General features: G+C 33.8%; 1 protein-coding gene across 1 annotated transcript in view; it reads right to left on the reverse strand.

The window, feature by feature from the left end:
• The window catches only part of PCLO (piccolo presynaptic cytomatrix protein), a gene marked incomplete at its 5' end in the record, with an annotated part of 366,889 nt that overhangs the window by 18,567 nt on the left and 320,865 nt on the right, over nucleotides 1–27,457 (reverse strand). Inside the window, one exon of the mRNA XM_082755642.1 lies at nucleotides 26,087–26,154. Within this exon, the coding sequence (XP_082611768.1) occupies nucleotides 26,087–26,154 (68 nt within the window). The remainder of the gene's footprint in view (nucleotides 1–26,086; nucleotides 26,155–27,457) is intronic.

Here is a 27,457-nt window from a genome sequence, read left to right on the forward strand (position 1 = left end):
CCAGGAGCACCAGACTGTTTTGTTACTGTCTCTAGAGAACCTAGGAAATCTTAGCACAAAAAATGAATACTTGTAATTACAACTGGGAGTGAACTACTTGCAAAATCTGTCCAATGGAGCAATGAGGGATGATCCTTTCAATTAATAAGGATAAACATGGAATCAGCTCAGTAAAAACTGGAAAAAATGTATTAATCAAAATTTTGCTCAGGAGGGATGGACAGAAATGCTATGCAGAGTATTCCAGAGTATGCAGAATTTGGAGTACTACAGTCACTGAAGGATTGGTACCTGGAAACATTGTTTACAGTAATGTGGAGATGATTCCTAAAGTTGTTACTTGTTTGGAGAAATGTCAATTTATTTTTCAGCTCCTGTCTTTTCTTCTATTAAATGTTTAGAAATATGTTTACGGTTTGTAAACATCCATCTGAAATCCTTAATTGTGTAAGTACCTGCTTTTCAGTTGAAATGCATACTGTACAATTTGTCTCTGATTCACTCAACAGTGCCGTTATTCTTCCTATTTCATGCGATGCTGGTTCACTCAAGCTGCTATAATAGACATATAGTGAAGATGGTATTTCATTGCATCATTGAACTGATATGTGTGGTTAAATTCCACAGAGATGCATTTCAATAGATAGACATTGTCTGAAATCCTAGAGCAGAAGAAATAGTACAGGGACAGTACAGCACTTAAGTAAATGAACTTTAAAGCCTGGAGATGAAGATTGCAATGATAAAAAAAAAAAAAAAAAAAAAAAAAAAAAAAAGTGAAAATCTACTCCTATTTACAGTGTTTGTGAACTGGAAATAAACCTGTTATGTAAATGGAATCATATATAATCTAAAAACAATACTGAAGCTGAAAATAATTAGATAAGTCCATAAGTGTACTACATGGTGTTATGGAAGAGCTCTTGATCTTATAGGGTTAAGAAACACTTGTGTTTCTGAGTCATTCATGTTTCTGAACAGTTTCTGAACATTCATGGGGCATGAGGAAAGTTCCCATGCTAGGACAGTGAGAATTGGAAATGATATATTTTAGGAAGAAAGAAGAACCTAGTCAGGGGAAAATGTGATAGGCTGATGTCAGAGGTGCAACGGGAGAAACGTTTTATAGTGCAAGACCAATTTTTATTTTTTTCCCATGTGATGAGAAGAAATCTTCAGAATCACATTTTGGATAGTAAGACCTCCCCCTGGTACCATGCACAGCACAGGTAGTCAATCCCTTACTTTGAGAAATGGGAGTTTGTCGCAGATAAGGGGCTTTGAGGATGTGGTCAGTAGGCCACCTAAATTTGACAGCAAATCCACTTGCACCTGGAAACTTTCAAGAAAGTTTTCTCAAAACTATGTGCCCTGGAAAAGGTGAATCAGAAAACACGCAGATTTATATTTAAATATGTCAGTCTGGCTTAGAAACTCCCCCTAAGCCTTATGAAATCACTCAAGCAAATACCATCTATTTGTAGAAATATATAAAAAATAAAAATAATAATACTTAAAAAAAATGAAAAAACAACTTTGTAACTCATTAAAAACATTTTTCTGCTCTGGGCACTATGTGTTCAGCAGGACTTGTATAACTAACCAAACCCTTTCTATAAAGAAGAGAAAGGAGTATCTCTTAGCAAGTTAATGCTGCTCTAGCTCCAGCAGAGCAACTTGGCAACTGTCTTCAAACAGGAATGTGTTTTTCTCCACCCTCCCCCCCCCTTTTTTTCTTGCCTCCTGTCTCCTGCCCCACAGTGCAGAAAGGCTGCATTTTGAATAAATACCTCTGAGCCTTTCAGCCAACTGCAGCCTACAGTCATTATTTTACCAAGAATCTCTGAGATTTAGTACTGTTCTTCTGAAGGTTATTTCAAAAGTCTTGATTGTAATCTATCTTCAAAAATTGAAGCTGTGATTATAGGAATGGAAAGGCAGGGTGTTGGAAGTCCTCACAAAATAAAAGTACAACACACTCACTTTTCATAGTGTGATTTAAACTTTGTCTGGTGGATTGTGAAATTTAAAATACTTAAGATCTGGAAAAAAAATTATATATATATATATATTATTACTGCATACACATTATAAATTTATAACAAAGAATACCAGACATTGTATTTGTGATTGTCATCCATGAATGTGTTTCAATACCTGAAAGAATTAGAGAGCCTCTCTTTACAGCATCCATTAATATAGAAGAATAAGTAAAAACCTTTTTTCAACTACAAATGAAAACAAATTTTTATGACAGCAGAACATAGATTCTGCTGTATTTGGTACTTACTAATTAATCATACTATACTCATAGCATACTCAGGAAGTTTCAGTAAGAATCTGATAAACAGTTCAGATATAAGGACTGAAGAAAGATTATTTTTCCAAAACAGTCACTGCAAAAAAAGTCTTGAATGACCTAAAAGATATTTTAAAAATCTTCAGCAAGGCTTTTTTATAATCTATATATCTTATAGATATATAATATATAATATAATCTCTATATCTTATATCTATATAGATATATAATCTATATATCTTATAGATATATAGATATATAATCTTATATATCTACTGAATTTCTGCTTGGAACCAATTGGCTCAAAAATATGAAAGTACACTGTTCCTTAGGATATTATTCATGAACAAAGATTTGCTGAGCTTGTGCCACGCCATGTTAGATACCATGCCAGCTGTCATGCTCTGCATCGCTAGACAAAACCTTTTGAAGAATGGTAATAAATCATGTGAGACTCCTGCTTCATTATCACACATAAGAGCTAGCATCAGGTTGTTACTTAAATGCTATTTGTGAGTGATCTAATGCACAGTATTTTTCTGTTTCCAAGAGGAAAACCTGTCTATGCACACATATCTCATATAATACAAGTCTCTTACTTTTTCTGACCTGTTAAAGTAATAAAAATTTATTCACAGAATATTTTGTTGCTGTAGACAATCTAAAATATACATTCTAATGCTTAATATGTATGTTGAATATTAAATGAAGAAAGAAAAATGCATAGCATCTGAAGGCTTGTCAGTAGTTCTCATTGATATTTAACATTATATCATGACTTGAACAGTTGTTCACTGAGTTCTCAGGAAAAATAATTAATCACTTAGAACAAAAGCATAAAAATAAAAGTTGAATTATTATTTACATGTGTGAATTTTAACATATATAGACTCAGTTACAGTGACAAAAAATGGCAATAAAAATCATTTCAGAGTATTCTTCTAAAAGTCTATGAGCCAACATTTTCAGTAGCAATTATCGTGATTAAATCTGAACTTGAAAAACTTTAAAGAACCTCATTTCCAGAGCACAGTGAAAAATTAGGACTCCTTCTTTTTTTCTTTTCTAAACAGTTTATAATACTCAAAATGTCATTGTTTTGTTATCAAATAAAATTAAACAAAATGTCAGTTTCAGAACAACTTGAGATATGTTTTCTAAGATTTAAAAGATCCATTTGGGATGTTCTAGTAGATGTTACTCCAAAAAACACCTCCACAGGTAATGATGAAAAACAAATTCATGAAAATTAACTCAGGAATTTCATACAGGACTTCATTTCTAGATCAGTTCATAGCAGGCTGATCTAAAATTGAGTTTTTACTGTCTTTCTGTGGAGAGTAACAAAAAAATCAGTATGCATTTCCTTGGCCTCCCTAGCTAGTTCCTGATTTCACATGTTGCTGTCTGTCATGAATTCCTATTCTTCTGCTGGAAGTTTCCAACTCTTTAATGTGCTTCTGACTAACAATGTATTTGCATTCTGCAAATCATTTATGATTTAGCAGAAGCATTGTTGTTCATCACTTCCCTGCTGCTACTGTAATAACTATATGCAAAAGGTAGTTCACTTTACAGGATGCTTTCAGTGAGAGATTTACTTGGGCACCTTTGTATCTCTACTCTTTGCCCTCACAGGTTCTTGAACACCCTATTGACTTGAAGGTATTGGAAACTCATTTGTAACTAAGGGTAAACAAAGACCATTAAGACTTGATTAGAAATCTCATTAGCATATATATTTCTAGAGCATCACAGAAATGAAATATATTCAAGATCTGTCAAGAAAATCTATTTCCAGATTTGCAAGTGGATGAAATCTTACAGTTAATCTCATTCTTGTGATACTTCTAGTTGAATTTCTAGTGTTTCAGAATTTCTGGATAAACATGCAAAGTCCCTGCACATTATGAATATCTTCTTTCTTTTTTTTTTTTTCTTTTTTTTTCTTTTTTTTTTTTTTTTGTCAGAAATTAATTTCTGTTTCATGTTCTTTAAGAAGGTAGAAAGTACAAAGCAACATAAGAGAAAATCTGCTCCCCTGAGATTTTCCTATTTGAGCAAACCAGTATGGAGACTGAAAGGTAAAGACAGATTTAAAAACAAAACAAAACAAAACAAAACAAAAACAAAACAAAACAAAACAAACAAAACTAGAATAACCTAGTTAATACATGTTTTTATACATACAATTTGACTTATGCCTGGTAGCAGTTTAGTTATTTTCCAAAAAATAGTAACTAAACTGCAATATCAAGCTCCCTATCTGATTTACGAGATACTGCTCTGTAATATTCAAAGACTATTCATTTTAAAGAATTCATTGACTGTAGTGATAACCCTAATCATTTCTGCAGAGCTAACCATTTTATCTTATGACTACATACACCAGTAGTGTCCCCTTGTGTCCAGTTTTACAAGCAAAACTTTGAGGATCCACTGCTGAACTGCAAGGTCTCTAAGTGCTGTTACATTAGTCTTCCTCACAGTGCAGAATACACAATTTTGTCACAGTAACTCTTCTAAAGAGGGAAAAGCTTGACCAGTCAAATATGTGCATTTTACTTTCTTCAGTTCTGAAATTTGAAATACATATAAAACTCAGGTCAAAACTGTTTTTAACTTCTTTCACAATTTTCACTCTTCCTTCCTGATATTGTTTCACTCCAGGAAAAGATGTAGCTATTTAAATCCATGACTTGGAATCAAGGACATTATAGACACCTGGGAGACTGACAGCTTGATCCTGAAATGGTTTGCAAGACATCTAATTATTCTATGCAAGGCACTCAACTTCAAGTTTTGAAACCAAATTTATACAATATAGTTCAGGATGAACAATAAATACAGCCCTCTACATTAAATAGCTTGATGTGTGCGTCATGCTTTCAGCTAATAGTTATGATAAACATGATTTCCACTAAAATAATCAAAACTTCTATCTCAGGCTCTTTTGTGATACGTACTCTTAACTGTTGGATTTTTTTTTTTTGCTCTAAAATTTTAGTTTCCCTTAATAACAGTAATAGCAGTGGTACTTAGTAAAGTAAAAAATAAAATAAAATAAATAAAATAAAATAAATAAAATAATAAAATAAAATATAGCACTTATTTTCAGTTGGCAAGGATCTAAGTCTTAGACAGCATGCAAATTTGGCTCAGGTTATTTTCTTTTTAATGTCACGTGGAACAGCATGCGATATTCTTTGTGCATCTATTTTTGGAATGGTCTGTATTGTATATTTACATTTATTACTTGCATGAAATTATAAGCAATTATAAGCAGTTGTTCTAAATGGAAGGGTCAGACAACTACTGCTACTGACAGTAATTGCAACTAAATTTATATTGGTAGTCTCAGTTAATTTTCTAACTTATCTCAGAGGAGCACAAAGACACAACATAATAGGAGACTTCAAGCTCCATGCTGAACTTAATTCCTTTATCCATGTGACACATAAGCTCCAGCAAAGGACCTCCTTTTTACTGAGAATGCTCCAAGACACATACAGCAAGTCTGCTGCCCTGTTGAGCAGTGTGCTTATTCATTTTGAAAGCTGTTTGTTATTATTTGAAAGCAAGGACTGGTAATGGCAGAATTAAATCCTCTAATGTCAAAGACAAAACTGGCACCACTACCGGGAGCTACAAACACTCTTGCTGAGTCTTTCTTGTGGCTTTACCCATAAAACCATCATCCTACTTCTCAGACAAAGAATAACATGGCAGATCTAATTTGTTTATTTTCTGTTATTTAGCAAAGATATTAAAACAACAACAACAAAAACACTTATTTACAAAGCCTGCAATGAGATATTCTAAGTCTTGCTGGCATATTTATAGGGCAGGGAAAGAAAAGAATATGCTACCTGTCTATAGTTGCAGCAGGGAATTTGAAGTAATAGAACAGAATTACTTGTGAGAAATTTGGCCAACAGAGTGGTTTTGAAAAGTACCATGGAGTGCTTACAAACAATCGCTGTAGATTGCTGCATTTAATTCTACCTGGTGAGATGTCCTCTTAGAGAAAATTATGCCATTTACTAATGTCCTCTTAAAGAAAATAATACCATAGCACCAGTTAAACTACAAAGAACATTTTTACCTGTATCTAATCACTGATTCTTACTCATCTTTAAATAGTATAAACTGTCACTGGGCCTGAAAGAACACTCTTCACACTCCTGTTACTTGTTCCCACACAACTTCCATAACATTAACTCCTTAGCCACAAATATTTGTACAGCTTCCTAGAGAATTAGTTGGCAGAACTGATCCTACTAATTGCATCAACCCCAGCATCCCACAATGTATTCATTTGGTCTTACTCACCCAAGCCAATTTAGGATATATTTTATACCACTATACAGAATGAAATGAGCTTCAGGGAAGGAAAGAAAGGCATTATTCAATTCCAGCAACAGTGTTGACATACAACATTGTTCTTTATGAAACAACAATGAAACAATCAGACTCATAAAATAATTCAGAAAGGTTAAGGGTTAAGATAGAACAGTTGAAAGGGACCTACAAAAATCAGGTCCAACTGCCAGACCACTTCATGATTACTTAAAAGTTAAAGCATATTACTGAGGGCATTATCCAAATGCCTCTTGAACACTGACAGGCACAGGGCAACAACCACCTCTATAGGAAGCCCATTCCAGTGTTTGACCACCCTCACGCTAAAGATTTTTTTTTTTTTTTTTTCCAATACACAGTCTGAACCTGCCCTGGCACACCTTTATGTCATTCCCATGTGCATCCAATCATTGGTTACCAGCAAGAAGAGATCAGTGCATCCTTCTCCATTTCTCCTCCTCAGGAAGTCGTGGAGAGCAATGAGGTTGCCTCTCAACCTTCTCTTTTCCAGACTAGACAACCCAAGAGTCCTCGGCCTCTCCTCACAGGACATACCTTCCAGCCCTTTTACCAGCTTTGTTGCCCTTCCTTGAATGCATTCAAGTACCTTAATACCCTTTTCATATTAGGGAGCCCATAGCTGTCCACAATATTCAAAGGGAGACTGCATCAATGTTAAATACAGTGAGAGAACAGTGGAAGTCTCTTGTCCATCCCCACATTTACAGTGGGTTAACTTCCAGATTTCATCAGTTTGCTCAGACCTTGTTTGTTGAGTTGTAAAAACTTCCAAGAAGCTTGACAGCATCACTGGAGCAACTCTACTCAGTGTTTTAACTAAAGTCTCTGTGTTTTCTTTTCCATTTTCTTTACAGTCAGTTAAGTATTTTTTTTTTTTTTCCCCTGTGGAGATCTGAGAAAATTCTGCTTCCATCTCCTCTATTTTCTCCCTTCAGGTATTTAAGAACAGCTCATTTCCTGAGATTTATATAAACCCTCAGCCTCTCTTCCAGCCTCTCACTTGCTCTGGCCATTAACCGTCTTACTGGCAGTTTGTTGAAGCATTCCCAAACCTCTAGGAGGTCCCCAAATGGACACGTTTATTTAGATGTAACCTCACAAATACCCGAGATGATAATCCCTTCCTATGACCTGCTCCCTACACAGTTACTTTTGCTGATCACTATGCAGCAACAATGAACATAAAGCAATTTTCCAAATTAATTGTGTAAAGAAAAGTTGATGTCCTAGCAAAACTGACTTCCACAGAGAAAACTGGATTTGAAGAGGGCCTCAGACAAATTCTGTAGAGCAGAACACAGTGGACATTGTATATTTTGAGATAAGGGCATGTAAATACCAATAGCTTTGTGGGAAAATGACATTTTCTCCAATGCCAGCACTTTCAGTATTTTTAAAATTGCTTTGGGCATCAATTGTATATTTTTAGTTTCCCTCATTTTAAAGAAGTAAAAAGAATATTGAAAATACTTTGCAGTCCCCACATTATCCCACAGTTGTTTGAAAACACATAGCACAAAAATCTCTTTTCACAGCCTGCCCATTTTACAATAAAAAGAAGTTGCCTCAAGAAAAGAGCTTTAAATATAGCTGTATATAAATATATCAACAAGTTAGTACTCCTGCATGAAAGCAAGTCCAGCCGCACATTCAAGAGTTTTGCCACTGGAGACAACGATCAGTAGTACTGCAGCATGAATACAAGCCCAATTCCTCATCACTTAGTTTTGCTGCAGGCATCTGAAGAGATCAGATTCATACATCTTTCAGATTGGCTATGTATGGCTGGGTTTGCTTTTTATGTAATTCGAAGGTTGGTAGTTATTCCCAGAGGGCTTCTAATACTGGGAATGAGTGTTCATGAAGTGAACTTAATATGAAGATCTTATATAAAGATGGTTTGGAAGATTTCAGAAGTGACTAGGTTTGCTGCTGTCACTTTGGCCCAAATGTTATGCCAAAATCAAAGAGGAAGTGCAGTCACCTTGATCATTTTTGTCAGCTACAAACATGACGTGTGACTGGCACAGGCTATGAACCCAGATGTGACAGTCTGTTGGGAGCTGCTCACAGTTCAAGGACACTTAAATTCATTGTTCCCATTGAATGTTTCTTGTTCCCCAGAAAAGTCTAAGCAAAGAAATTAGGCTTTTCCTCACTCTTCTTTTGACACACAGATACTCAGTTTCTTTGTGGGCTGCTCACTCCCCAAGCTTTTTATCAGGCCCACAGTATGAATCATGGGCACTCTTAATTCTAAAATTATCTAAGAGGCTGTGGTTTTAACCTGAGACCAAGATTACTATTTTACTATATCATTCAGTTGTGAAAAATATTAGGAAACTTGGATTAAAAAAATATATTTATTTAAAAAAAAAAAAAGAAAAAGAAAAAGAAAAAGAAACTAACTGTAAGTGCTGCCTTTTAATTTGATTTACCTGTTTTTCCTGTTTTTTTTTTTTTTTTTTTTTTTTTTCCTGTGTGTTGTTTTTGTGGTGAACAACAGTGTAGACAATAGGGATAGGAGTGCTATCTCCACTGAAGTATGGTATTCAGAAAAAAACATGTATGGTCTCTGTAGGCAACTTAGATTAAGTTTGACTTAGGTGAACAGGGAGATTGCTGTCTGCTAGTGTGTTTTGAGAATGGGCTTCCTTCAACAAACACAAGTCATCAACTCTTTTGAGAGACAAAACCAATTAAGAGCCAATTAGTAGCTCTAGGTACATGAGAGTTTGTGTCAGTCACTAAATCCATGGAAGAATTCTGCAGAAAGTCTATACCATCTCTGTGTTTTTTATTGGTACTCTTTCCCATGAGATTAGAAGGGTGGAGAAAAGAGGGCAGAATTCCTGTTTCCTTGGGGGGCGGGGAAGGGGATATCAAACTGGTTTGCAACACTGAATTTGAACTAAAAATATTAGGTTATATAAATACAATGAAAGCTGAATTAGTATTTGTAACGTATTCTAAAGAGGCACAGAAGTGGTCTTTAATTTAGGTTTGTGATCTGTTTCAATTTTCATCTTTAATGAAATAAAATCTGATCTCTGTTGTCCTGTTACACATCTGTGATTTCAAGGCACTTATTTTGTATATATTTGAGTAAATGGATGACCTCAAATTTTCCCCATATTCCAATTTTCACCTCTTAATTAGAGCTTTTTCTAACAAAAAGCAAATTGACACCATCTTGTGCTTCTTGTTAGTTCAAAATAATTATGGAACTTAACACTCTAAATGGTAATTACACTTGCTGTTGAGCACAGCAGCAGGTTTTAGAACTGCAAACCAAATCAAATTAGCATTTTTCTCAAATAAAGTTAAATGTGTTTAAAAGTTACTTCTTGATGCATATAGAATAACATTTTACAGCATTATTTAATGTCTGTTGGAGACAGACCCTGCTGATATATTCATTTGTCAGAATGCTGATGTCTATATGTCAGCTAGATGTCAAGGCTCACTTTAAAGTATAAGGAGAGCAATTGCTCTTCTAGAATGTGGTTTGTTTTATTTGCAAATATATCTCTAAAACAGGTCAGATGAATTACACCTTCAAAATTGTTATTTCTCACCACTAATTGCAAAAGGTTTGCCTTAGAGGCAAATGCCATCATGGCATCACTAATGCCATGATAACATTTCTCATTACATTATCTAGTTCAGAGGTCCCAGCTGTAAAAGGATACTAGATTAGATTGATTAGACAAAAGTCTAGGTTTTTAATTAGAAAATTAACATGGAAATAGAACAAGTATTAGACTGAAACAAAACCTTCACTATTTAGAGAAATTCCTAGACTACTTAAGCAGGTCATGTTTGCAAAATCTAAAGAATCAGACTAGAAATGTACTTATCCTATTCTTCACAGTCAAAGTAAATTACCAATAAAATCAGTAATTGTTAAATTGTTGTAAATACTCTTTTTTTAATAAAAAAAAAAGAAAAAATATCTATTAAAAAAAAAAAGACTAGTAAAACAGTAGAACAGATGAAAAGTCAATTTTAAATTTTTAAAGCTGAAAGAGATTAACAGGATTCATTGCCTTTCTAAGTCAGACTCAGTCTCATCCCATTGTAAATCTGTTGCAATCACAAATGGTGGTGTTTATTCTTTAGGTAACAAAAGATAATGAAACAAAAATGATCGTTTGAATAATGCAGAATGCAGCAGAAAGAGAGCAGTTTTTCCAAAATTGAGATTTCTTTTCCAAACATTATGTAAGACAATTACTAGATCATAATATACATCTGTATATGCATACATATACATGTATATGTGTGTTTGTGATTCATTCATTTACGTATGTGCATGCATATGTATACATATAAATCACTGAAGTTGATCTAATAATCCTAAGAATATATGTATATTAAATCTACCTTGACTCAGCACAGTGATAGATAATTGAGTTAGCTTGTTGAGCTAATCAACACTAAATCTTCATGCTAAAATTTAACTTTATGAAGTTATAGCTACCTACATTTATTTCAAATTGCTGACTCCATTTCTGTTCCTAACATGCAGTATAATACAAATTTTCTACTTCATATTGTTCATAAATCTTACCTTCCATTTCACAGCCTAACCACAGTTTTACAAAACCCACTGGCATCAGTACTGAAACTAACTAGGTGCAAAAATAATTATACAGTATAGGTATTTCTCTTCGGACAAGGTGCTGATCTGAATCCCAACAAGACTGTTGCTGCAAAGGATTAATTCCATCTGAAAGTAACATTCTGAAATAGAATACTGATTACTTAAATTAAATAGTACAGTGAAAACCTAGGGAGTTAAAGATCATAGGCAGAATAGGACAAAAGTGTTGCCATGATAAATAATAGAGTAAAAGCTGTGGAGTCTGAGCTCAGGGTTGCTCAGAGGACAGGCTTCCCATCTTCAGAGATCATTTGCAGCACTTTAGTTGCTCAGTCAGCTACATGCTTTGGTCCTAATTTTTCTCAGTCTTCAACACTGCTTCTGTGTTTTCCACAGTACTTGAAAGTTTCTCACTGTGATTCCTCTTATCTTACCTGAGTCTCATGAAATTTCAGTGACTTTTATGGAGTAGGTTCTTATCTAAACTGGTACACGATTTAAATCTAGCACACTACATCTATTTGACTTGCATGTTAGCTATGTGTGACATGACTGTGTATACTGTGTATACTTCTATACTTTATATTGTAGTGAAGTAATATTTCCTGTACAATGCAATATATGCATTTAAGTAAATTATTTCACAATTAATTGAAGAACTCTAACTACACTATATGGAATTCTGATTTTCAGTAAATGGCACAACTCCTGTTAACTCACTGGAGGAAAATTTTCCCATCATAAGCATCATAAGCTCAAAAAGCTTATGAAATTTAATAAAGTTTAATACAATGTTCTGAATGGATATGCCTACATAAGAACTTAAGTTACTTAATGCAATTCACAGTGTAAAAAACCAAACAACTTACGTCAAGAACTTTAACGTATGTAAGACTATGTAAAAATCACTACATAACACTTGCTTATAAATCACTTCAGTTCACATAAAATGAACAATCTTGAATGAGAGCACACTACAGAAGGAAAATTAAATGGAAAGAAATACCAAAAAGCTGGGAGACTTTCTTATGTGTGTGTACTTGTCTTCTCTTCAAAAATGCTTGAAAGACCCTTTGTTACAGGCTTTCCATCAGTGCAATGTGGTAGTAGAAAGTGAAATGTCCATCACTCTTCACATTTTTCATGCTTGATTTCTTGCAGTGTGACAGCTGACACACATATCTCCTTTATTTCATTAGACCCCTTTATACAGACACAAAGATGTCTTCTCACCATACTGATCACAGGATGATATTTTGAAAGATATATGTGTGTATTTTTATGTGTTTTATATCTATAACACTGTTAGGTAGCAAAAGGTAGAAAACTGGGTTCTCAAGTGACTTAAGTGGCAAACCAAGTCCTTATATACTTTGATGTTTGATTAATTCTCTGTTACTATGTTGGTATTAGCATCTAATCTGGTGCAATAGGAACAGACTAGTAGATGAAAGGAATCAGTTTTGTGGCAGCTATACCTATATGGTACCTATATGGTCAGGAATCTACTTGAAGCTGGATTTACTCTAACCCTTGATAAAAATCTTTTTCTGCATGTGGTCCATCTCCTTCTAAAGGACTCAATACTGATTATGGTTATAACATACCGAGGGACAGGAGCACATAAAGTGCTCACCTGGAATAGATTTCCAGTTTAGATTACTTCAAAATTAACCTGATTTGGATGTATCAAATCTACTTTAAAAAGGAAAATGTCTCAGTGTAAAGCAAGGTAAGACTGAAGAATTTATTTCAAAGTATGTTACTGCTCTGAATCAAAACGATGTAGATGCAGCCTACATTAAAATAATTATGTAAGATTATTTTCAGAAGTAAAGTAAAGCAGGAAAGTGCTTGCTTCTAGGCTAAGTTTTGGTCAAGGCTGTGTTTCATAGTAAGGCTATGCTCAGTTTACTTAGTGGGGTATTTGGATTTATGGCTGAGATTATTTTGTAAATCTAGTTTTCCTCAGAGATTTTTATTTTTCCTATGTATGTTACCCATGTCTTGTAAGTAAGCTTTGAAGAGACTTTTTGCATCCCTACAAAGGGGTTAAACTCAATGAAAAATAGACTGGAGAATTAAGGATTTTCATCTATACATATAAGCTGACTTCACTTTTTGTGAGACTACATAAGATTGATTGTCTACTGAAGACTCACAGTCATACTGAACCAATGTTAGAAGTAGGGCGTTTATCTCTCTCTAGTGAAATGGAAATGTAAATCTGTGACAGACTTACATTTATCTACAGATGGATAAATAGATGAGTGCTTCTAGGAAGAGGACATGAGGTGTATAGTATATCTTTGAAAATGTCCAGAGAGACAGCATAGCAGACTGACCATCATCAGTCTCTCCTCCTAATCCCCTTTTGGGTAGAGGCCAAAAGCACTTGTGTGATACATGTTTGAGCTGTATTGCAATGAGTTGAATGTCATTTCAAAAATTCATTTTGAGATGGCAAAAATAGCAATTCAGAAGGAAGGATGGAAGGCCAGATGCACACAGCATACATTACTTAAACCTGCCAGATAAGACCATTTTCTTTGGGTACTACCTCCATTTTCTTGTCAACGTGATGCATAAAATCTGGAGGTTCTTTATCTAAAAATCTAAGGTAACCTGGAATAATCAGAAAAGGTGTTTACACAAGACTGCCCAGCCAGTATTCTCAAAGTATTTCAAACAGTTGAGAGTATATTGGAACCTTCATTTTGTAATCAGAAACTACATCATAAAGATCAGGTTATTCAGTCAAACCATGGAAGAAGGATGTCATTTCTATATATCCCTTCTTAGGTTTGCATTATTTATCTGAAATTTAAACTCTTCATCAGAACTCGTAATATTTTGAAAAAATTCTGATGTGAGAAATTTGTTGGCATTGACCTTGAATACGAAAACTGGGATTATTCAGGTAAGAATAACCATTCATAAAATGCATCCAAAAAGATCTGAATACTTTTTACTTAATTTATAATCATAGAATCACTAAGTAAGAATTTTCTGTACAATTATAGCAGAAATCAGAGATTATTTTTCCTATGCCTTAAAAATATCTCCATGTATGCAGTTGATATCAGAAAGGGGAAAGGAATATGTGTGTTTGAGTTTCTTGTTCCGCCACATTTGGCAAGCCAAGACTCTTCAAGTCTCACTATATTTGTATAGTTTTATAAATCTAGAGTAGCCTCTCTACTCAGTGGAACAGCTAAGTAAGGTGTTGCTGATAAGGAGTGATGAGGAGGGGATCCTATGCTCTGTTTCCCACATCCTTTGATGTAAAAGCTCAATGTACATAAAATGTTCATAAACAGAAAAAAAAAAAAAAAATCTTCATTTTCTTTCTAACACTACTCAGATTCTTTACTTTGGAAATGCCAGCTTTCATATACAGATGTCATAGATTTAAAAACCATTGTTAAAATTCAGACTATATAGTGTACCAATCTGTGGCATAAGTCTGCAGAAACTTGGATAATTTAGCTTTGTGGGAGTGTTTGAAGAGAAAGCACTGTGTGAAAGAAGATCCTGAGTCTGGATATTGTGTAGTCTTCACTTTTTCAAACATGAAAAATAGTGTCTCTGTATAAAGTCAGTCTCTGTATATTATAAAATGTACAAAACCCCCAAATTAGACTTGAGATCAATGTACAGACAAAGAGTTAAAGGGTCTGCATCGCTCTCTCAAAAGCCCAGAGACAAGGAGGCCAGGCTCCCTTCTCTCCTTTACCTGCCAAGAAAAAAGAAACCTTGAAGATGATTAGATTAATCAGAAAGGTATGCTTCAGGGGAGGGGAGAAAGAGGGGAAAATGGATAATTGCATTAAAATCACTGAGAATCCATCATCTTTCGTGAACATAACAAAGTATTTTATGGATAAGAACATGTTGCTGAAAAGTTAAACACTCAGCCAGACACAGCCAAGGAGATCAGGAAGCTGGTGAATAAATACGAGGTGAGCAGCAGGAGTAAACAGAAAGTATCCATGTGTCCTGATTTCAGTTAGGACAGAGTTAATTTTCCTCCTAGTAGCTGGTAGGGTGCTATGTTTTGGATTAGGATGAAAAGAGTGCTGATAACATGCTGATGTTTTAGTTGTTGCAAAGCAGTGCTTACACCAAGCCAAGGACGTTTCAGCTTCTCACTCTGTCCTGCTAGCAGGCATGCTGGGGGTGCAGCAAGAGCTGGGAGGGGACAGACCCAAGACAGCTGACCCAAACTAGCGAAATGGGTATTCCATACCATCTGATGTCATGCTGAACAGTATATAGGGGGTATATACACTAGCCAGGGTCAGGGGACCAGCAGCTCGGGGTTAGGCTGGGCATCAGTCAGCGGGTGGTGAGCAATTGTATTGTGCATCACTTGTTTTGTACACAGTATTAGTGGTAGTACTATTATCACAGTCATCAATATCATAAATCATCATTATTATTATTGTTATTATAATTTTTCTGTCTTAATAAACTGTCTTTATCTCAACTCACAGGCTTCATTTTCCTGTTTCTCTCCCCCATCCCAGGAAGGGAGGGAGGAGGGTGCACGAATGGCTCTGTGGTGTTTAGCTGCCGGCTGGGTTAAACCACAACACCATATCATCCTCAGCAAGAACTGACAGAAGTTACATATGGGTCTTTTTCTAGTAAATCACACAAACTGACTAATTATCATAGTCAATATGTTACCAGACTTTTGGAAACAATGTGAACTTCTAGGCATTTTAGCAATGTGAAACGTGAAATGTGATGGCGGATATACGTATCTGGTGTTTCACCCAGGAGATCTACAGAAATGTGTTTTCAAGGCATGGAAATTCAGTCACATTGTTATTATCACAGCACAATCAGTCAGAGTGCAAAGTCAAAGCAGCACCCAAAAATATAAAGACAGCTTTAAAAAGTATAACAAAATGAAAACATGCCAAAGGTGTTTCTGCAGAGAAAGACCTTTGCAGTGGATGGCATCAAGACACATGCAAACCTGGGAACCATCTGGTAGAACAAGGCTTAAAGTAATCTCATCTGATTTCATCTATCTAAAATAATTTTGCAAATTTAAAATTGCAAATTTTCATGATAATCTTTTGATTCTTAACAGAGAGCTACCTGGACTGTCAATTCTTTTCCATTGACTCTGAAGAGGATCCTGAATAGCGTCTTGGCTGTGGGAGAAATTCAGGTTTATGCCTATACATGTAAGGATCTGGGACCATATAAGAAGTTCTAGTGAAACTGAAGTGTCTGCTCAAGAATGGCAGATGTGGTGCAGAATCTGAAGGATTCCCATGAGTTTCTGGAGCAGCAGCTGGACTGGGCCACAAAATACTTTAGGGTATTTAAAACAGCAGGATACACTAAGCCCCCGAATCCTGGTAGACAAACACAAATTACAACACAAATTACAACCTGCTCTAAACTTATAGCACATCACTTCCTGCCACTATATTTGTTTTGGTCTTCTGTTTGTTTCATTCCCTCCTAGTGGTACAAGAAGAAATACCATAAAATAGAGAAGAGCGCCCATACAATAGCTTAAAGGAATTAGAAATGCCTATACAAGGACAAACTATTAAGATTTCTTTAGCAGAAAACAAAACAAAACAAAACAAAACAACAACAAAAAAAACACCACTTGGAAACTTTTCCAGAAAAAGGAATGGATAACACATTTCATTAAAACTAGTCTCTAAACCTACTATCATAGGATGAAATAATGAACATGGATCATTGTGATAAGCATATTCATCTGTAGTTAAACTGGGGACAAAGCACAGTGTTCTAGTTGTAGATATGAAAGAAGATTCCCAACCGCAAGAGTCAGAAAAATCTTGGCTATTTCATCACAAGTAAAATGTGTTTCATCACAGGTAAAATGTGTTATTCGTTATAACACATTGATTTTCAAAAAAATTCTGTCTTGAAATAGAACTTACAGTCCAATAATTCTAAACTCTCTCAAATGCTAACTGTTAAAAGTTTGAACATTAGCCTAAAAAAGGATTTATACTACAAGAACAGGTGTGTGTGGGGGGGAAAGCTCTTTGTGAATCCCCAGCACAATATTTCAATTTCTAAGCAAGTTATAAATTATTTAATGAAAGAAATAAAGAATAACCTTCTAAACCATATAATGAATTACTAGCTATTTTTACATGACTTACAAACAATAAGGACTTAAAAAGAATTGTTAATTATAGAAATAGGTTATTGCACTTGCCCCTGCCCCCCAGTTTCAGATAAATACAAAAGTGGTGCTCTATTACAGAAATGTCCACTAGGAGCAACCGTGGTATCACTGTTAGGCAAGCTGAAAAAAATATGTGCATAGGGAGTGCTTGCTAAAATGTGCTGTTTGTGAGCGAAAGAGCTTGAATTTTGGACTCTTCTTTGTCTCTTTAATTTCAGCAAGCAAGATTAGGCAGGAAGTTAGGATAAACATTTTAGTGTCAACTCTAGAACAGACCATCCAAAGAAATGAAAACCTTTATCACCACTAAGATTTTTGATGCGGGTTAGCAAAATCTTTCGGGAACAATATTGTGTTTTGAAGAACAGGATATCTTCTGAGGTCCATTTAACCCCAGTCCTGCCACTATTACGTAACAGCTTCTACATAGCTGAGCACTGAATGCCCTTGCTCTTAAAACAGTTTTATTTCACTTTTTTTTTTTTTCCTAAAGTATGAACAAAATTTTGGGACCTAATTATGAAGGAGACCATGTAAAATATCTAGGAAAATTATATTTTAAAATTCTACTTAATATCTCTTATTTTCATTTCAAAGAGGAGTTAATATTAACCCTCTCATATTAATGTCTCAACCTTTTTTTTTTTTTTTTTTTTTTTTCTCTGATTCTAAATAAGCACTGATCATGAAAACTGACTCTATTTAAAAGATGTTTTAAATTACTCACTAGGTGAAGGAGCCCTTCTTCAGTCTTATATCAGAATCCATGCATTTCAGCATCTTCACCTTTAATCCCTTTTGGGGATAAGGATAGGATGGTGAAGAAATACTCCTATTTTCTTCTTGATGCCAAAGGTCACCTTTATTTACTGGTATTTGTAGAAAATGTGTCAGTAGCTATACAATCAGGTTGCCTTCATAACCTTTTTTTTTTTTTTTTTTTTCTTAAAGACTTAGCTTAAATAATTTCACCAAAAATGCTAATAAATAACAGCATGTTGTTGTGTCAAATTTTTGAATAGAATTCCTAACACTACTGTTCTCAAGCCCAAACCCTCTAACCCTACCACACCTCCAAGGAATCACCAGAAAAATCCTCCTGAAAGTCTCAAACAGTGATGTGATACTGAAAAAGCATTTAAGATCAAAGCCAATAAAAGTGATTAAGAATATTAAGCAAGAAAAACATCTTTCCTGATAATTATTGCAGCACCATATCAAAGGGTGTTATTTTGGTTTAAAGCTGAAATTCATTTGCTTTAAGGTTTTTGTTTTGTTTTGTTTTTGTCTTAATAGTTATTATTTTTTTTACAGATCTCATGGAAAAAAGCAAACATTTCAAATGAAAGCTTAGAAATATCAAGCTACTTAAAATTTCTTGCCAAAGGAGTTAATAGCTAATATCCAGCCAGCCCCAGTTCATACAAGAGTTGCCCAAACAGCTTGACCAGCCACTAGTTATTCACAGAAACAGTCCCTGGATTACTTACTACTCTTTTAATGATGCTGTATAGTAATAATTTAGCAATAGGGTGGATTGTAATTATATAAAGCAATGTTTTTGATGTGGATTCAATAATACATAAGATTACCTAGTCCTATTTCCCCCTATTTTTTTTAATCTGTGGACGAAGTCACTTTTTTCTTTTCCTTTCTTTTCTTTTCAAATTTAAATTCTTTCTGCATCTTTTCAGGAAAAACAGCTGGGTTATACGGGCAAATACCTCAGGAAGGTAGAACTAATTGCTCCAATTATTACTGGAGAGCCAGGTGGGCAAATTAGAGAACTGGACCAATCAAGGATAGATGAAAAAAATGTTTACCAGAGTTTTGGGAGGAAGCTAATCATTCTTAGGTTTATGATGCTGTTGTTTTTTATCTTAAAAGAATTTTTCTAATTATTTAGGTATTAGAGTAGTTATTCCTAGTTTGGGGAAGCATGTATAAAATGTTACAGATAACTTAAAATAGAAAGAGAAGGAGAAAGACTACTGTCAGTGTATTCAAGCCTCATTCATGGTTTGAGGATCCCTTATGACAGAAAGAATATCCCACTTTTCAATTTTTGAAATACAAACTATCATTCGCCTTAATAAAGGTGGTGCAGTATGAGGTAATCAGCATGTGACAGGCTAGATGCAAGTGCAGCTGCAATATTTACTTTATATTCACTTATCCTACTTCCCCCTCCCCCTCCCCCTTTTTTTTTTCCCACTTTGTATTAAAGCAGTTATTCAGGCGAGAAATCAAGAAATCACCTTTTGCTAGTATTTTCTGCTTTAAATATTGGTGGCACTGATTAATCTTATGCTGTCAAGAGTACTAGAGAGTAATCCTTTTAGATTAGCTAGAAGACGATGGCAGAAAGCAAGGTTGTGATTTTATGTTAAAGACAGTTTAAAAAATGAGAGGGTGAACTGTAGCCTTTTTATTTATAAAGATAGTAGAGGAACTTGACAATGAGTTATTCTTTCATTTAGATCTAATCCTGAGCAAGGATCACATTTTAACTCTTTTATTTAGAGTCAGAAATATTTTATTTTAGAAACAATGTTTAAGTCACAATGGTTCAATAAACCTATAAACACGGGGTTTATTACTGCTAAAAAACGTAGTTTAGAAAAGAGATGAACAAGTTTGTGTTTGTCTTTAAGAAACTCATTGAGAGTGTTCAGCAATTTCTTTTTCTATATACTACTAGACATGAACTGAGAAACAAACAAAATATATATATAATTCAGAGAATGCTCAGGTCAGTGTTGGTAACACTTTAGATTGACTGATTTTCTCCTTAAATTCATGGCTCAATATCCATTACAATCAAGTCAACAGTCAAGTACTCAGAGGTTACAAGATTTTATTGATTCAAGAAGTATGCTTGAAAGTCCAGCCTATTTTTTCAGGTTCTCTTATGTTTTAGTATGTGGTAGCACTGAAGATTCAACACTGATGAGTTATTGGGAAGACAGCACAAGCAAAGACAGTATATCCCATTTGTGTAAGAACACAATAGATGGTTCTGTTTGTAGTTTTGAGATAGTATTTTAAAATGAAAAGAACCGGATAGAGCCTTGGTACAGAAACATGGAACTACTGCAAAACAAATTAAATTCTCTGCTGTTGTGAAAAAAACTGGTTCTGTCTTGCTCATTTACTGCTGATAATTATACTTCTAGTGTTTTGCGAGTCAGGGATTATGTGGTAGAGGATAGGAATTAAAAAAAAAAAAAAAAAGTTAAATTTAACTACATTTAAGAAAAATAAATGCAATGTATGATTTGTAGGTTAATTGGAGACTACTGCCATTCATCCATTTATTTATTCACTTCCTGACATAAACATAGAAATGAGAAGTTGTACAGTATATAATTTAACTTTATTTTTTGTATATTTAAGAACAGTTAAAAAGAAAGATGGCATTATGTTTCACAGAAGTTACCTTCTAATAGATACAAAAATAGAAATTATACTTGATTATGAAAGAATGAAAGTTTTAGATGATCACAGTTATATAATTTCTTTTTAACCCAATCTCTCTTACTTTTTTTCCCAATCTCAGTTCTTATTCAAAGTCACCATTAGTTATACAAAGAGAGTAAAAAACTCCTTGATTTTAATCCAGCAAGATGTCCAGTCATAATTATAACCTGCTTCATTAATATTAAGTATCATATTTTAATCTGATTTCACAGTCCTCTTTTTCTGTGAAATAATACAGATAACTTCAAGTTTCTCATCTGCAATAAAATACATATTTTCAGCCTAGGCAACTAAAACATCAAAGTAGAAATTTGTGAATAGGAAAGAATTTGCAAATCTCAGTAACTGTATTGTGATTAGTCTTTGCTTCATCTGCCTTCTTTTCTCCTCTCACTTGTATCTGTCTGGTTGAAGGTCTGGAATAAAGACCATTTGTCTCTGAATGTCTTCAGAAGGCCTAATGTTATGCTTCTTTTAGTTCAACCATTGGAGTTAAAAATAAACAACAACAACAATAGAATTGTTGAAATAGAATTCGCTAAATTTTTAAATTGTGATGATGTGGCAAGTATGTTTAGGCAGCATCTAAAGTCCTTGTTCTTTCTCAGTAATAACCCAGTGAGTACTTTTACTCAATTAACGTTACTTTAGCCTGACTAAACTGCAAGTAAAAGGAGAATGAACCAATACATTTTTCTGAGTTTTAATTACTTTTTGGAAAGCGGAAATGCTTGGCTGTGCTTGTACTGTCAGTTTGTTTCATGCCTTGTTTTACTCAACAGCTAATCCACATATTACTCCAGGGTATCCCTTCAAGAGAAAGGAAGATACAGCTTGCAAGACCTTTTTTCCATCTGCTGTATCTATACCAGGCAGACATGGTGAACAGGAATTTCACCAGGACTACTCCAGGAAATATGAAGAAGAATTTATGGGTCAAATGATTACCAGTCACTTACTCCAGGTACCATACACCTTTCCTCCCAAATGTTATTAGAGTGTTAGAGTGACATCCTGGACCTCTTTTAAGGTTTGTATGCTATTTCACCTTTTTTTTTTTTTTTTTTTGCTATTTCACTTTTTTTTTTTTTTTTTTTTTTTTTTTTTCCCATCTGTAACTCAGGCAAATGCATAAAATGCAGAAAGCAAAATTCTGGAAAAGTTTATGAATGTTTATGTAAATAATGGGTACTGCTCTATTATCTTGCACAATATCAGTAATCTCGTTGTTAGACTTTGAAAAATTATAAATATATTCCTCCTGCTCAGGTCTGGAAATAGGTCTACAAAAGTTTTATAAGAACATTCTAGACATTTTGGATCAGTTTCACTCACTTCTACATTGAGAGAGCTTCCTCCTTATGGGAATTAATTTTAGTACACTGTTGATGCTCAAAGGAATAGTGGGAAGGTTAGAAAGTGAACAGTTGGGCCATGGTGGAACAGTGTAGAGAAGTGTTTGGTATTCGGGACATGGAAACCCAAAGAAAAATAGTAATAAATAAATAAATAAATCACTATGTTGGAGGAAGTGGGTAGGGAGTCTCTCAGTTCCCATATAATATTTACAGTTTGCTGTCAACGAGGCCAAGCAGAGAGTATGATAGAGGCTTTGCAAGTATTCCTTCACTCCAAAGAATACTGAAATACTGAACAAGTGAAGCCAGGTCATGCTTAATGATGTTTCCTAAAATATTTTTCATCTTTCCTAAATCATTTGTTTCAGATGGACCTCAGTGTCTGTAATGCTAATGATATATTACATGTATATAGCATCTTCAAACTGAGAAGACCCAAAATTTACTTATAACAAATTATGTTAAAACTTCAGTTAAAATGCTAGTTATAGCTATAGCTCTTTTCTATTGTAAGTAATGGTACTTGGAATTATCTTGTATATTTACTATTTTGAAATACAAGAAAATAATTTTCCCCATATATTTCTTAATTGGATAAATAGTTGCTAGGTGGAAAATAACATCTGTGATTTATTGGCTTAGCAGTTACATAGGGAAGATAAACCAGTCATGATCTACGACTGAATCAATATATTAATCATGTGCTTTTAATTGTTAGTTTCAATCCTTACATGTAACACGTTCATTAATTTGTCTATATTGTCTGTAATATTCCAGAAACATGTCATGAGTGATCTTTAAACAAAAGATATTGCACTTTCTGAAATGAATAGAGAAATTGGTTTGCATTAACTCAACAAAGATCACAATATGTGTCATAAGATTTACTGAAGTTTAAGAAAATTATTTTTTTTCTGCTCAGGGCAGAATTGCAAGTATAAGATAGCATGCAACAGCGCATATCATAAAAATAACTGTAACACAGTGCCCAAGAACAAAATTCTGAATTATTTTATATTAATAACTAGTGTGAAAATACAGAAAATGACAAAGTGATATGTTCAGAGAAACAAAGGTTGTCATAGCAATACTCACGGTTATTTTTACCAACCATTTGGTTGTTTCAGCAAAGTAAATAATACTCTTTTCCAATATTTACTTATAACTTAACTGGTACATCTTAATAGCACAAAAACATTCCCAACAGAACATTAGCACATTTCTCAAGTGGGTAAACAATTACAAAAGGAGCATTTTTTTCCCTGATGATTCTGCTGACGTACATTTTTGTGTCATACCCAGTGAGCTGAATCTGAACCCTGTTGCCACAGTCCTGATTCAACTTCCTAAAAAACAGTTTTCATTGCCATTTGAGACTCCTACCTTGCTTTGCCTTCTGCTACCTGTCTTAAAGATCTTGTCTAAGTCCCCTGCCATATTTGCCAGGCCTGTTTGAATGGCCTGGGTGACTAAAATATTTCAAGTAGCAGTAGACTCGCATGTTGAAGCAATTAAATATATTCCACACAGTTTTAAAAGTATCCATAGGCTACTTTTCACATAATTCATCCATTAAGAGTATTTGAAAATGTAAAAATAGTACTATAGTTAAAAGTTTTAAAGTATAACACTAAATCTTTATTTTCAAATGAGAATACAAGTGTTAACTATGAGAGCCACTGCTTAATAAAACATGGGAATGACTATTTACTTTCAGTTAATTGCAGGGCTCCTCTGGTCCATAACATAGAAAAGCATGCTACAGAAAAGATATAATATGATCTTGAAGACTTTAAGATTTTCATTCACTTTTTTTTTTTTTTTTTTTTTTTTCATTTATCAAAATAATACCACAATAATTCTATAATCCTGAAATAATTTTGGTTAATCTTGAGTTCCTCTGAATTCTGAACTCTGCAAGCTAATTATATTTACATGCTGAAACTGAAAGGTTCTTGAAAGGTTTTCTGGACTTAAGTTTATCATTTGAAATTGATCAGTATCAATATAGTCAGCTAGAAGTCAGACACTAAAAACTTGGTTGGCCAGTCCAGCTTCTTTCAAATGGGAGAAAAAATGCTTAGTGAGGACCATTAATCTTTTTCAGACTTGTAATTGCAGATCTTAGAGTTTTCAGGTTAGGAGAATTTAGTTGCATTATAAGTGAAAATTAGGGAATTTCATCTCGTCAGCTACCCGCAGATTTTGAAGATTAGCAGAAATATGCCCTTGGCTGGAAAAGCACTTTTAGTGACCAAATGCTGCATACATATCTTTTTGAAAGTTTGTAAAGTTTTGTTGTTGTTGTTTTGTTTTGTTTGTTTTTATGCGTGTGCTTGTCTGTGTGAGATGCAAACATTACATTAAAACATTTTTTATTTGTATGTACTGAAGTTTATGATCCAAAACATTAACTAGGGGGCAATTCATGAAGAACAAAATGATGAAAGCTATTTGTTTACAGTTATCGTTCTGTATAAAACATATCATCACAAAGTAAAAATGGAAAATTCCTGATTTCCCATTTTCTTCCCATCACTTCTCTTTTTTAAAAGTAGTTAATTTTAAAAATATTTAGAAATACCCTTGAACAAATTGAAGTCTGATAAGCATCTGAATTTGGATTTTTGCACGACGAGTAACATGTATTTAAAGAATTAGTAAAATGTATATACACAGTTCAGGACTCTTGCTTTGAAAAAGAGTGTTTACTGTTCGCCCTTCAAATTCTGGTTTAATTTCTTCAAATCTGTGCAACATTAGATGATTTTTACCTCAAATATAGCAAAAGCAATTGTTACCTCATGTATACAGATTGCAGAAACCTGATAAATATTGATTTCTTAAGGCTGAACTTAACATGAAGTTAACTTTAATTGTATATATGAATTTCAATTTATGAATTAATTAAAAACCCAAAGCAGTGCTGAAATGCATTAAAATGATAAAGATATTTTTTTCAATAATAACATGAAGTTCATGACAATTAAGTTTTATATTTGAGGTCAACAGAAACATATATTGAAAGAATATACCTTCTACACAAAGGGAAATGGAATTTTCTTAACATATCCTTTAATACAAAACACTGTCTCTTAAGTGTCATGCAGTTGTCCATTATTATACATGATGATTGCATTGCTCATGAAACTGTAACAGCCATACTGTCAGGCTCTTCCCAGCTCCAATATTACAATGGCTCCTTCTTTAGCAGTACCACATTCATACAAAAAAAAAAAAATAATCACTCAAGATTTCCCAATCAGATAAGAATTTCATCACAGTCTAAGTGCAGTAGTCAAGCTTGATGTTCATCTAACATTTTTATTTAATATTTTATATAGTCACCAAAATAAATAATTACTTCATAAAGTAAATATTCTGAAATTCTATAAAAATAGAGCCTGACAGACATTGGATGTTTTCTACTGATTGAATGGGTACTGAATCAGCTCCATACTTCATATTTTTTATTCCAGTACTATGAAAAGCAATGAACATTGATAGACAGATATTATTCATTGCAATCTAACTATTTAATTACTTTAAATAAACAGGCAAGACAAGGTTTTCATTTGAACTGAAGACTCATTACATTAGTGTTATTTGTAAAGGGCCCTCAGAGTAAATGAAAGCCAGGACCTTAATCTATAATACAGAGAGAACATAAGCTAATCTTTCATAACATAACAAGTAAGAGAAATCATCATATCAGTTCTATAAATAGAACGGGATACCACTGTAGTGTTGTTTGTATTTCTTTTTACCTTCTGCATCGGTTAATCCCACTCCTGACTGCTTTACAGGTTCTTGTCCATTCTGGCTCATCTTCCCTCTGTTAAAAAAACATGGTCATAGTTGTCAATGAGACCATGAAGAAATGAGATCTAAGGAAATTATTCACCTAAACCAATGAGATTTGGCCCAGCACAAGACAAACAGGCATTAAATAAATAAATAAACTGTAAATATATATATGTATACATAATTTCAAGAAAATAAAGTGGACAAACTTCTCTATTACTATTATCGATATTTGGAAAGATCACTTCAGAGAACTTTTTCTTTTTTTTTTTTTTTTTAAATATATATATATATATATATACACAAAAACAACCAAACAAACAAAAAAAGAGGAGTATAACTCCTCTCCTCACTTCATCCTGTTCTGGTGAATGGTGAAATATATAAGGAGTCACTGAGTTGCTATTTGTTTTACAATACCATTACTTCAGGTAGTGCATGTTTGTGGTCATTATTTTATTTTAATGATTACTTTTAAATTACAGTTTAGGTTTAGCATAAGAGACAAGTTCTGAAACTTACATTAATCTTAAAATAAGGTGAGTGGAATAAAGAATGCTATTGCAGCCTCTATCTTTCTCCATCGGATGTAGAAAGAAGCTGGATGAAAATCTGGATGTCTATTTTCTGGCAGTGAGTGTTAGGTAAGATGAAAGCCTTTAAGTTTTTAAAATTCTTTCCACATGCTTGTATATGTATGTACATGCATGCATACATGTGTGAATATACATGGATGACTATAACTACCCTCAAAAACATTTAAGATGTTTATGCTTCTACTTGTCTTTCTCCTGTAAGACTCTGAAATGCTGTGATAGAGAATATAAACATTTAACTTCATATACATGTTATTCCTCTGGGGTTAAAGGGTCAGTGATTCTTTGCTACCAATGAACCAGCTTTACATTTCATGACAGCAACAGAATGTTCACAATGAACAGAAAATGAACATAATGTCAGTTTATAAAGTGATTTCAAACTCAGTTTTAATTAAAAGTTATTCTTCTTCTGTGAGCTAATATTTTACAAAGCATATTACAAGTGCAATACAAGAATTATTAGTCCCTAAGGCTAGATTCCTCACACATTTTTTGGTAGATCTTCACCTTTGCATTATAAATTAATATCATTTTACAGACATTTTACTGGTATAGGTGGTTACACAGTACAATGGCATAGTTTTTATCATAGATGGGAATATAAGTAATTTTCAGGGATATAACACTTAGAAAAAGGAGGTTTTTTTACAAATTCCTTCCTAAATAGGAAAATTTATTTAGCTGTATTAAATGATTAATTTCCCTTGATAATTAAAGCAATATTTAATATAGGCA

Source organism: Aythya marila (assembly GCF_965140915.1).
Source record: "Aythya marila genome assembly, chromosome: 1".
Taxonomy (NCBI): domain Eukaryota; kingdom Metazoa; phylum Chordata; class Aves; order Anseriformes; family Anatidae; genus Aythya; species Aythya marila.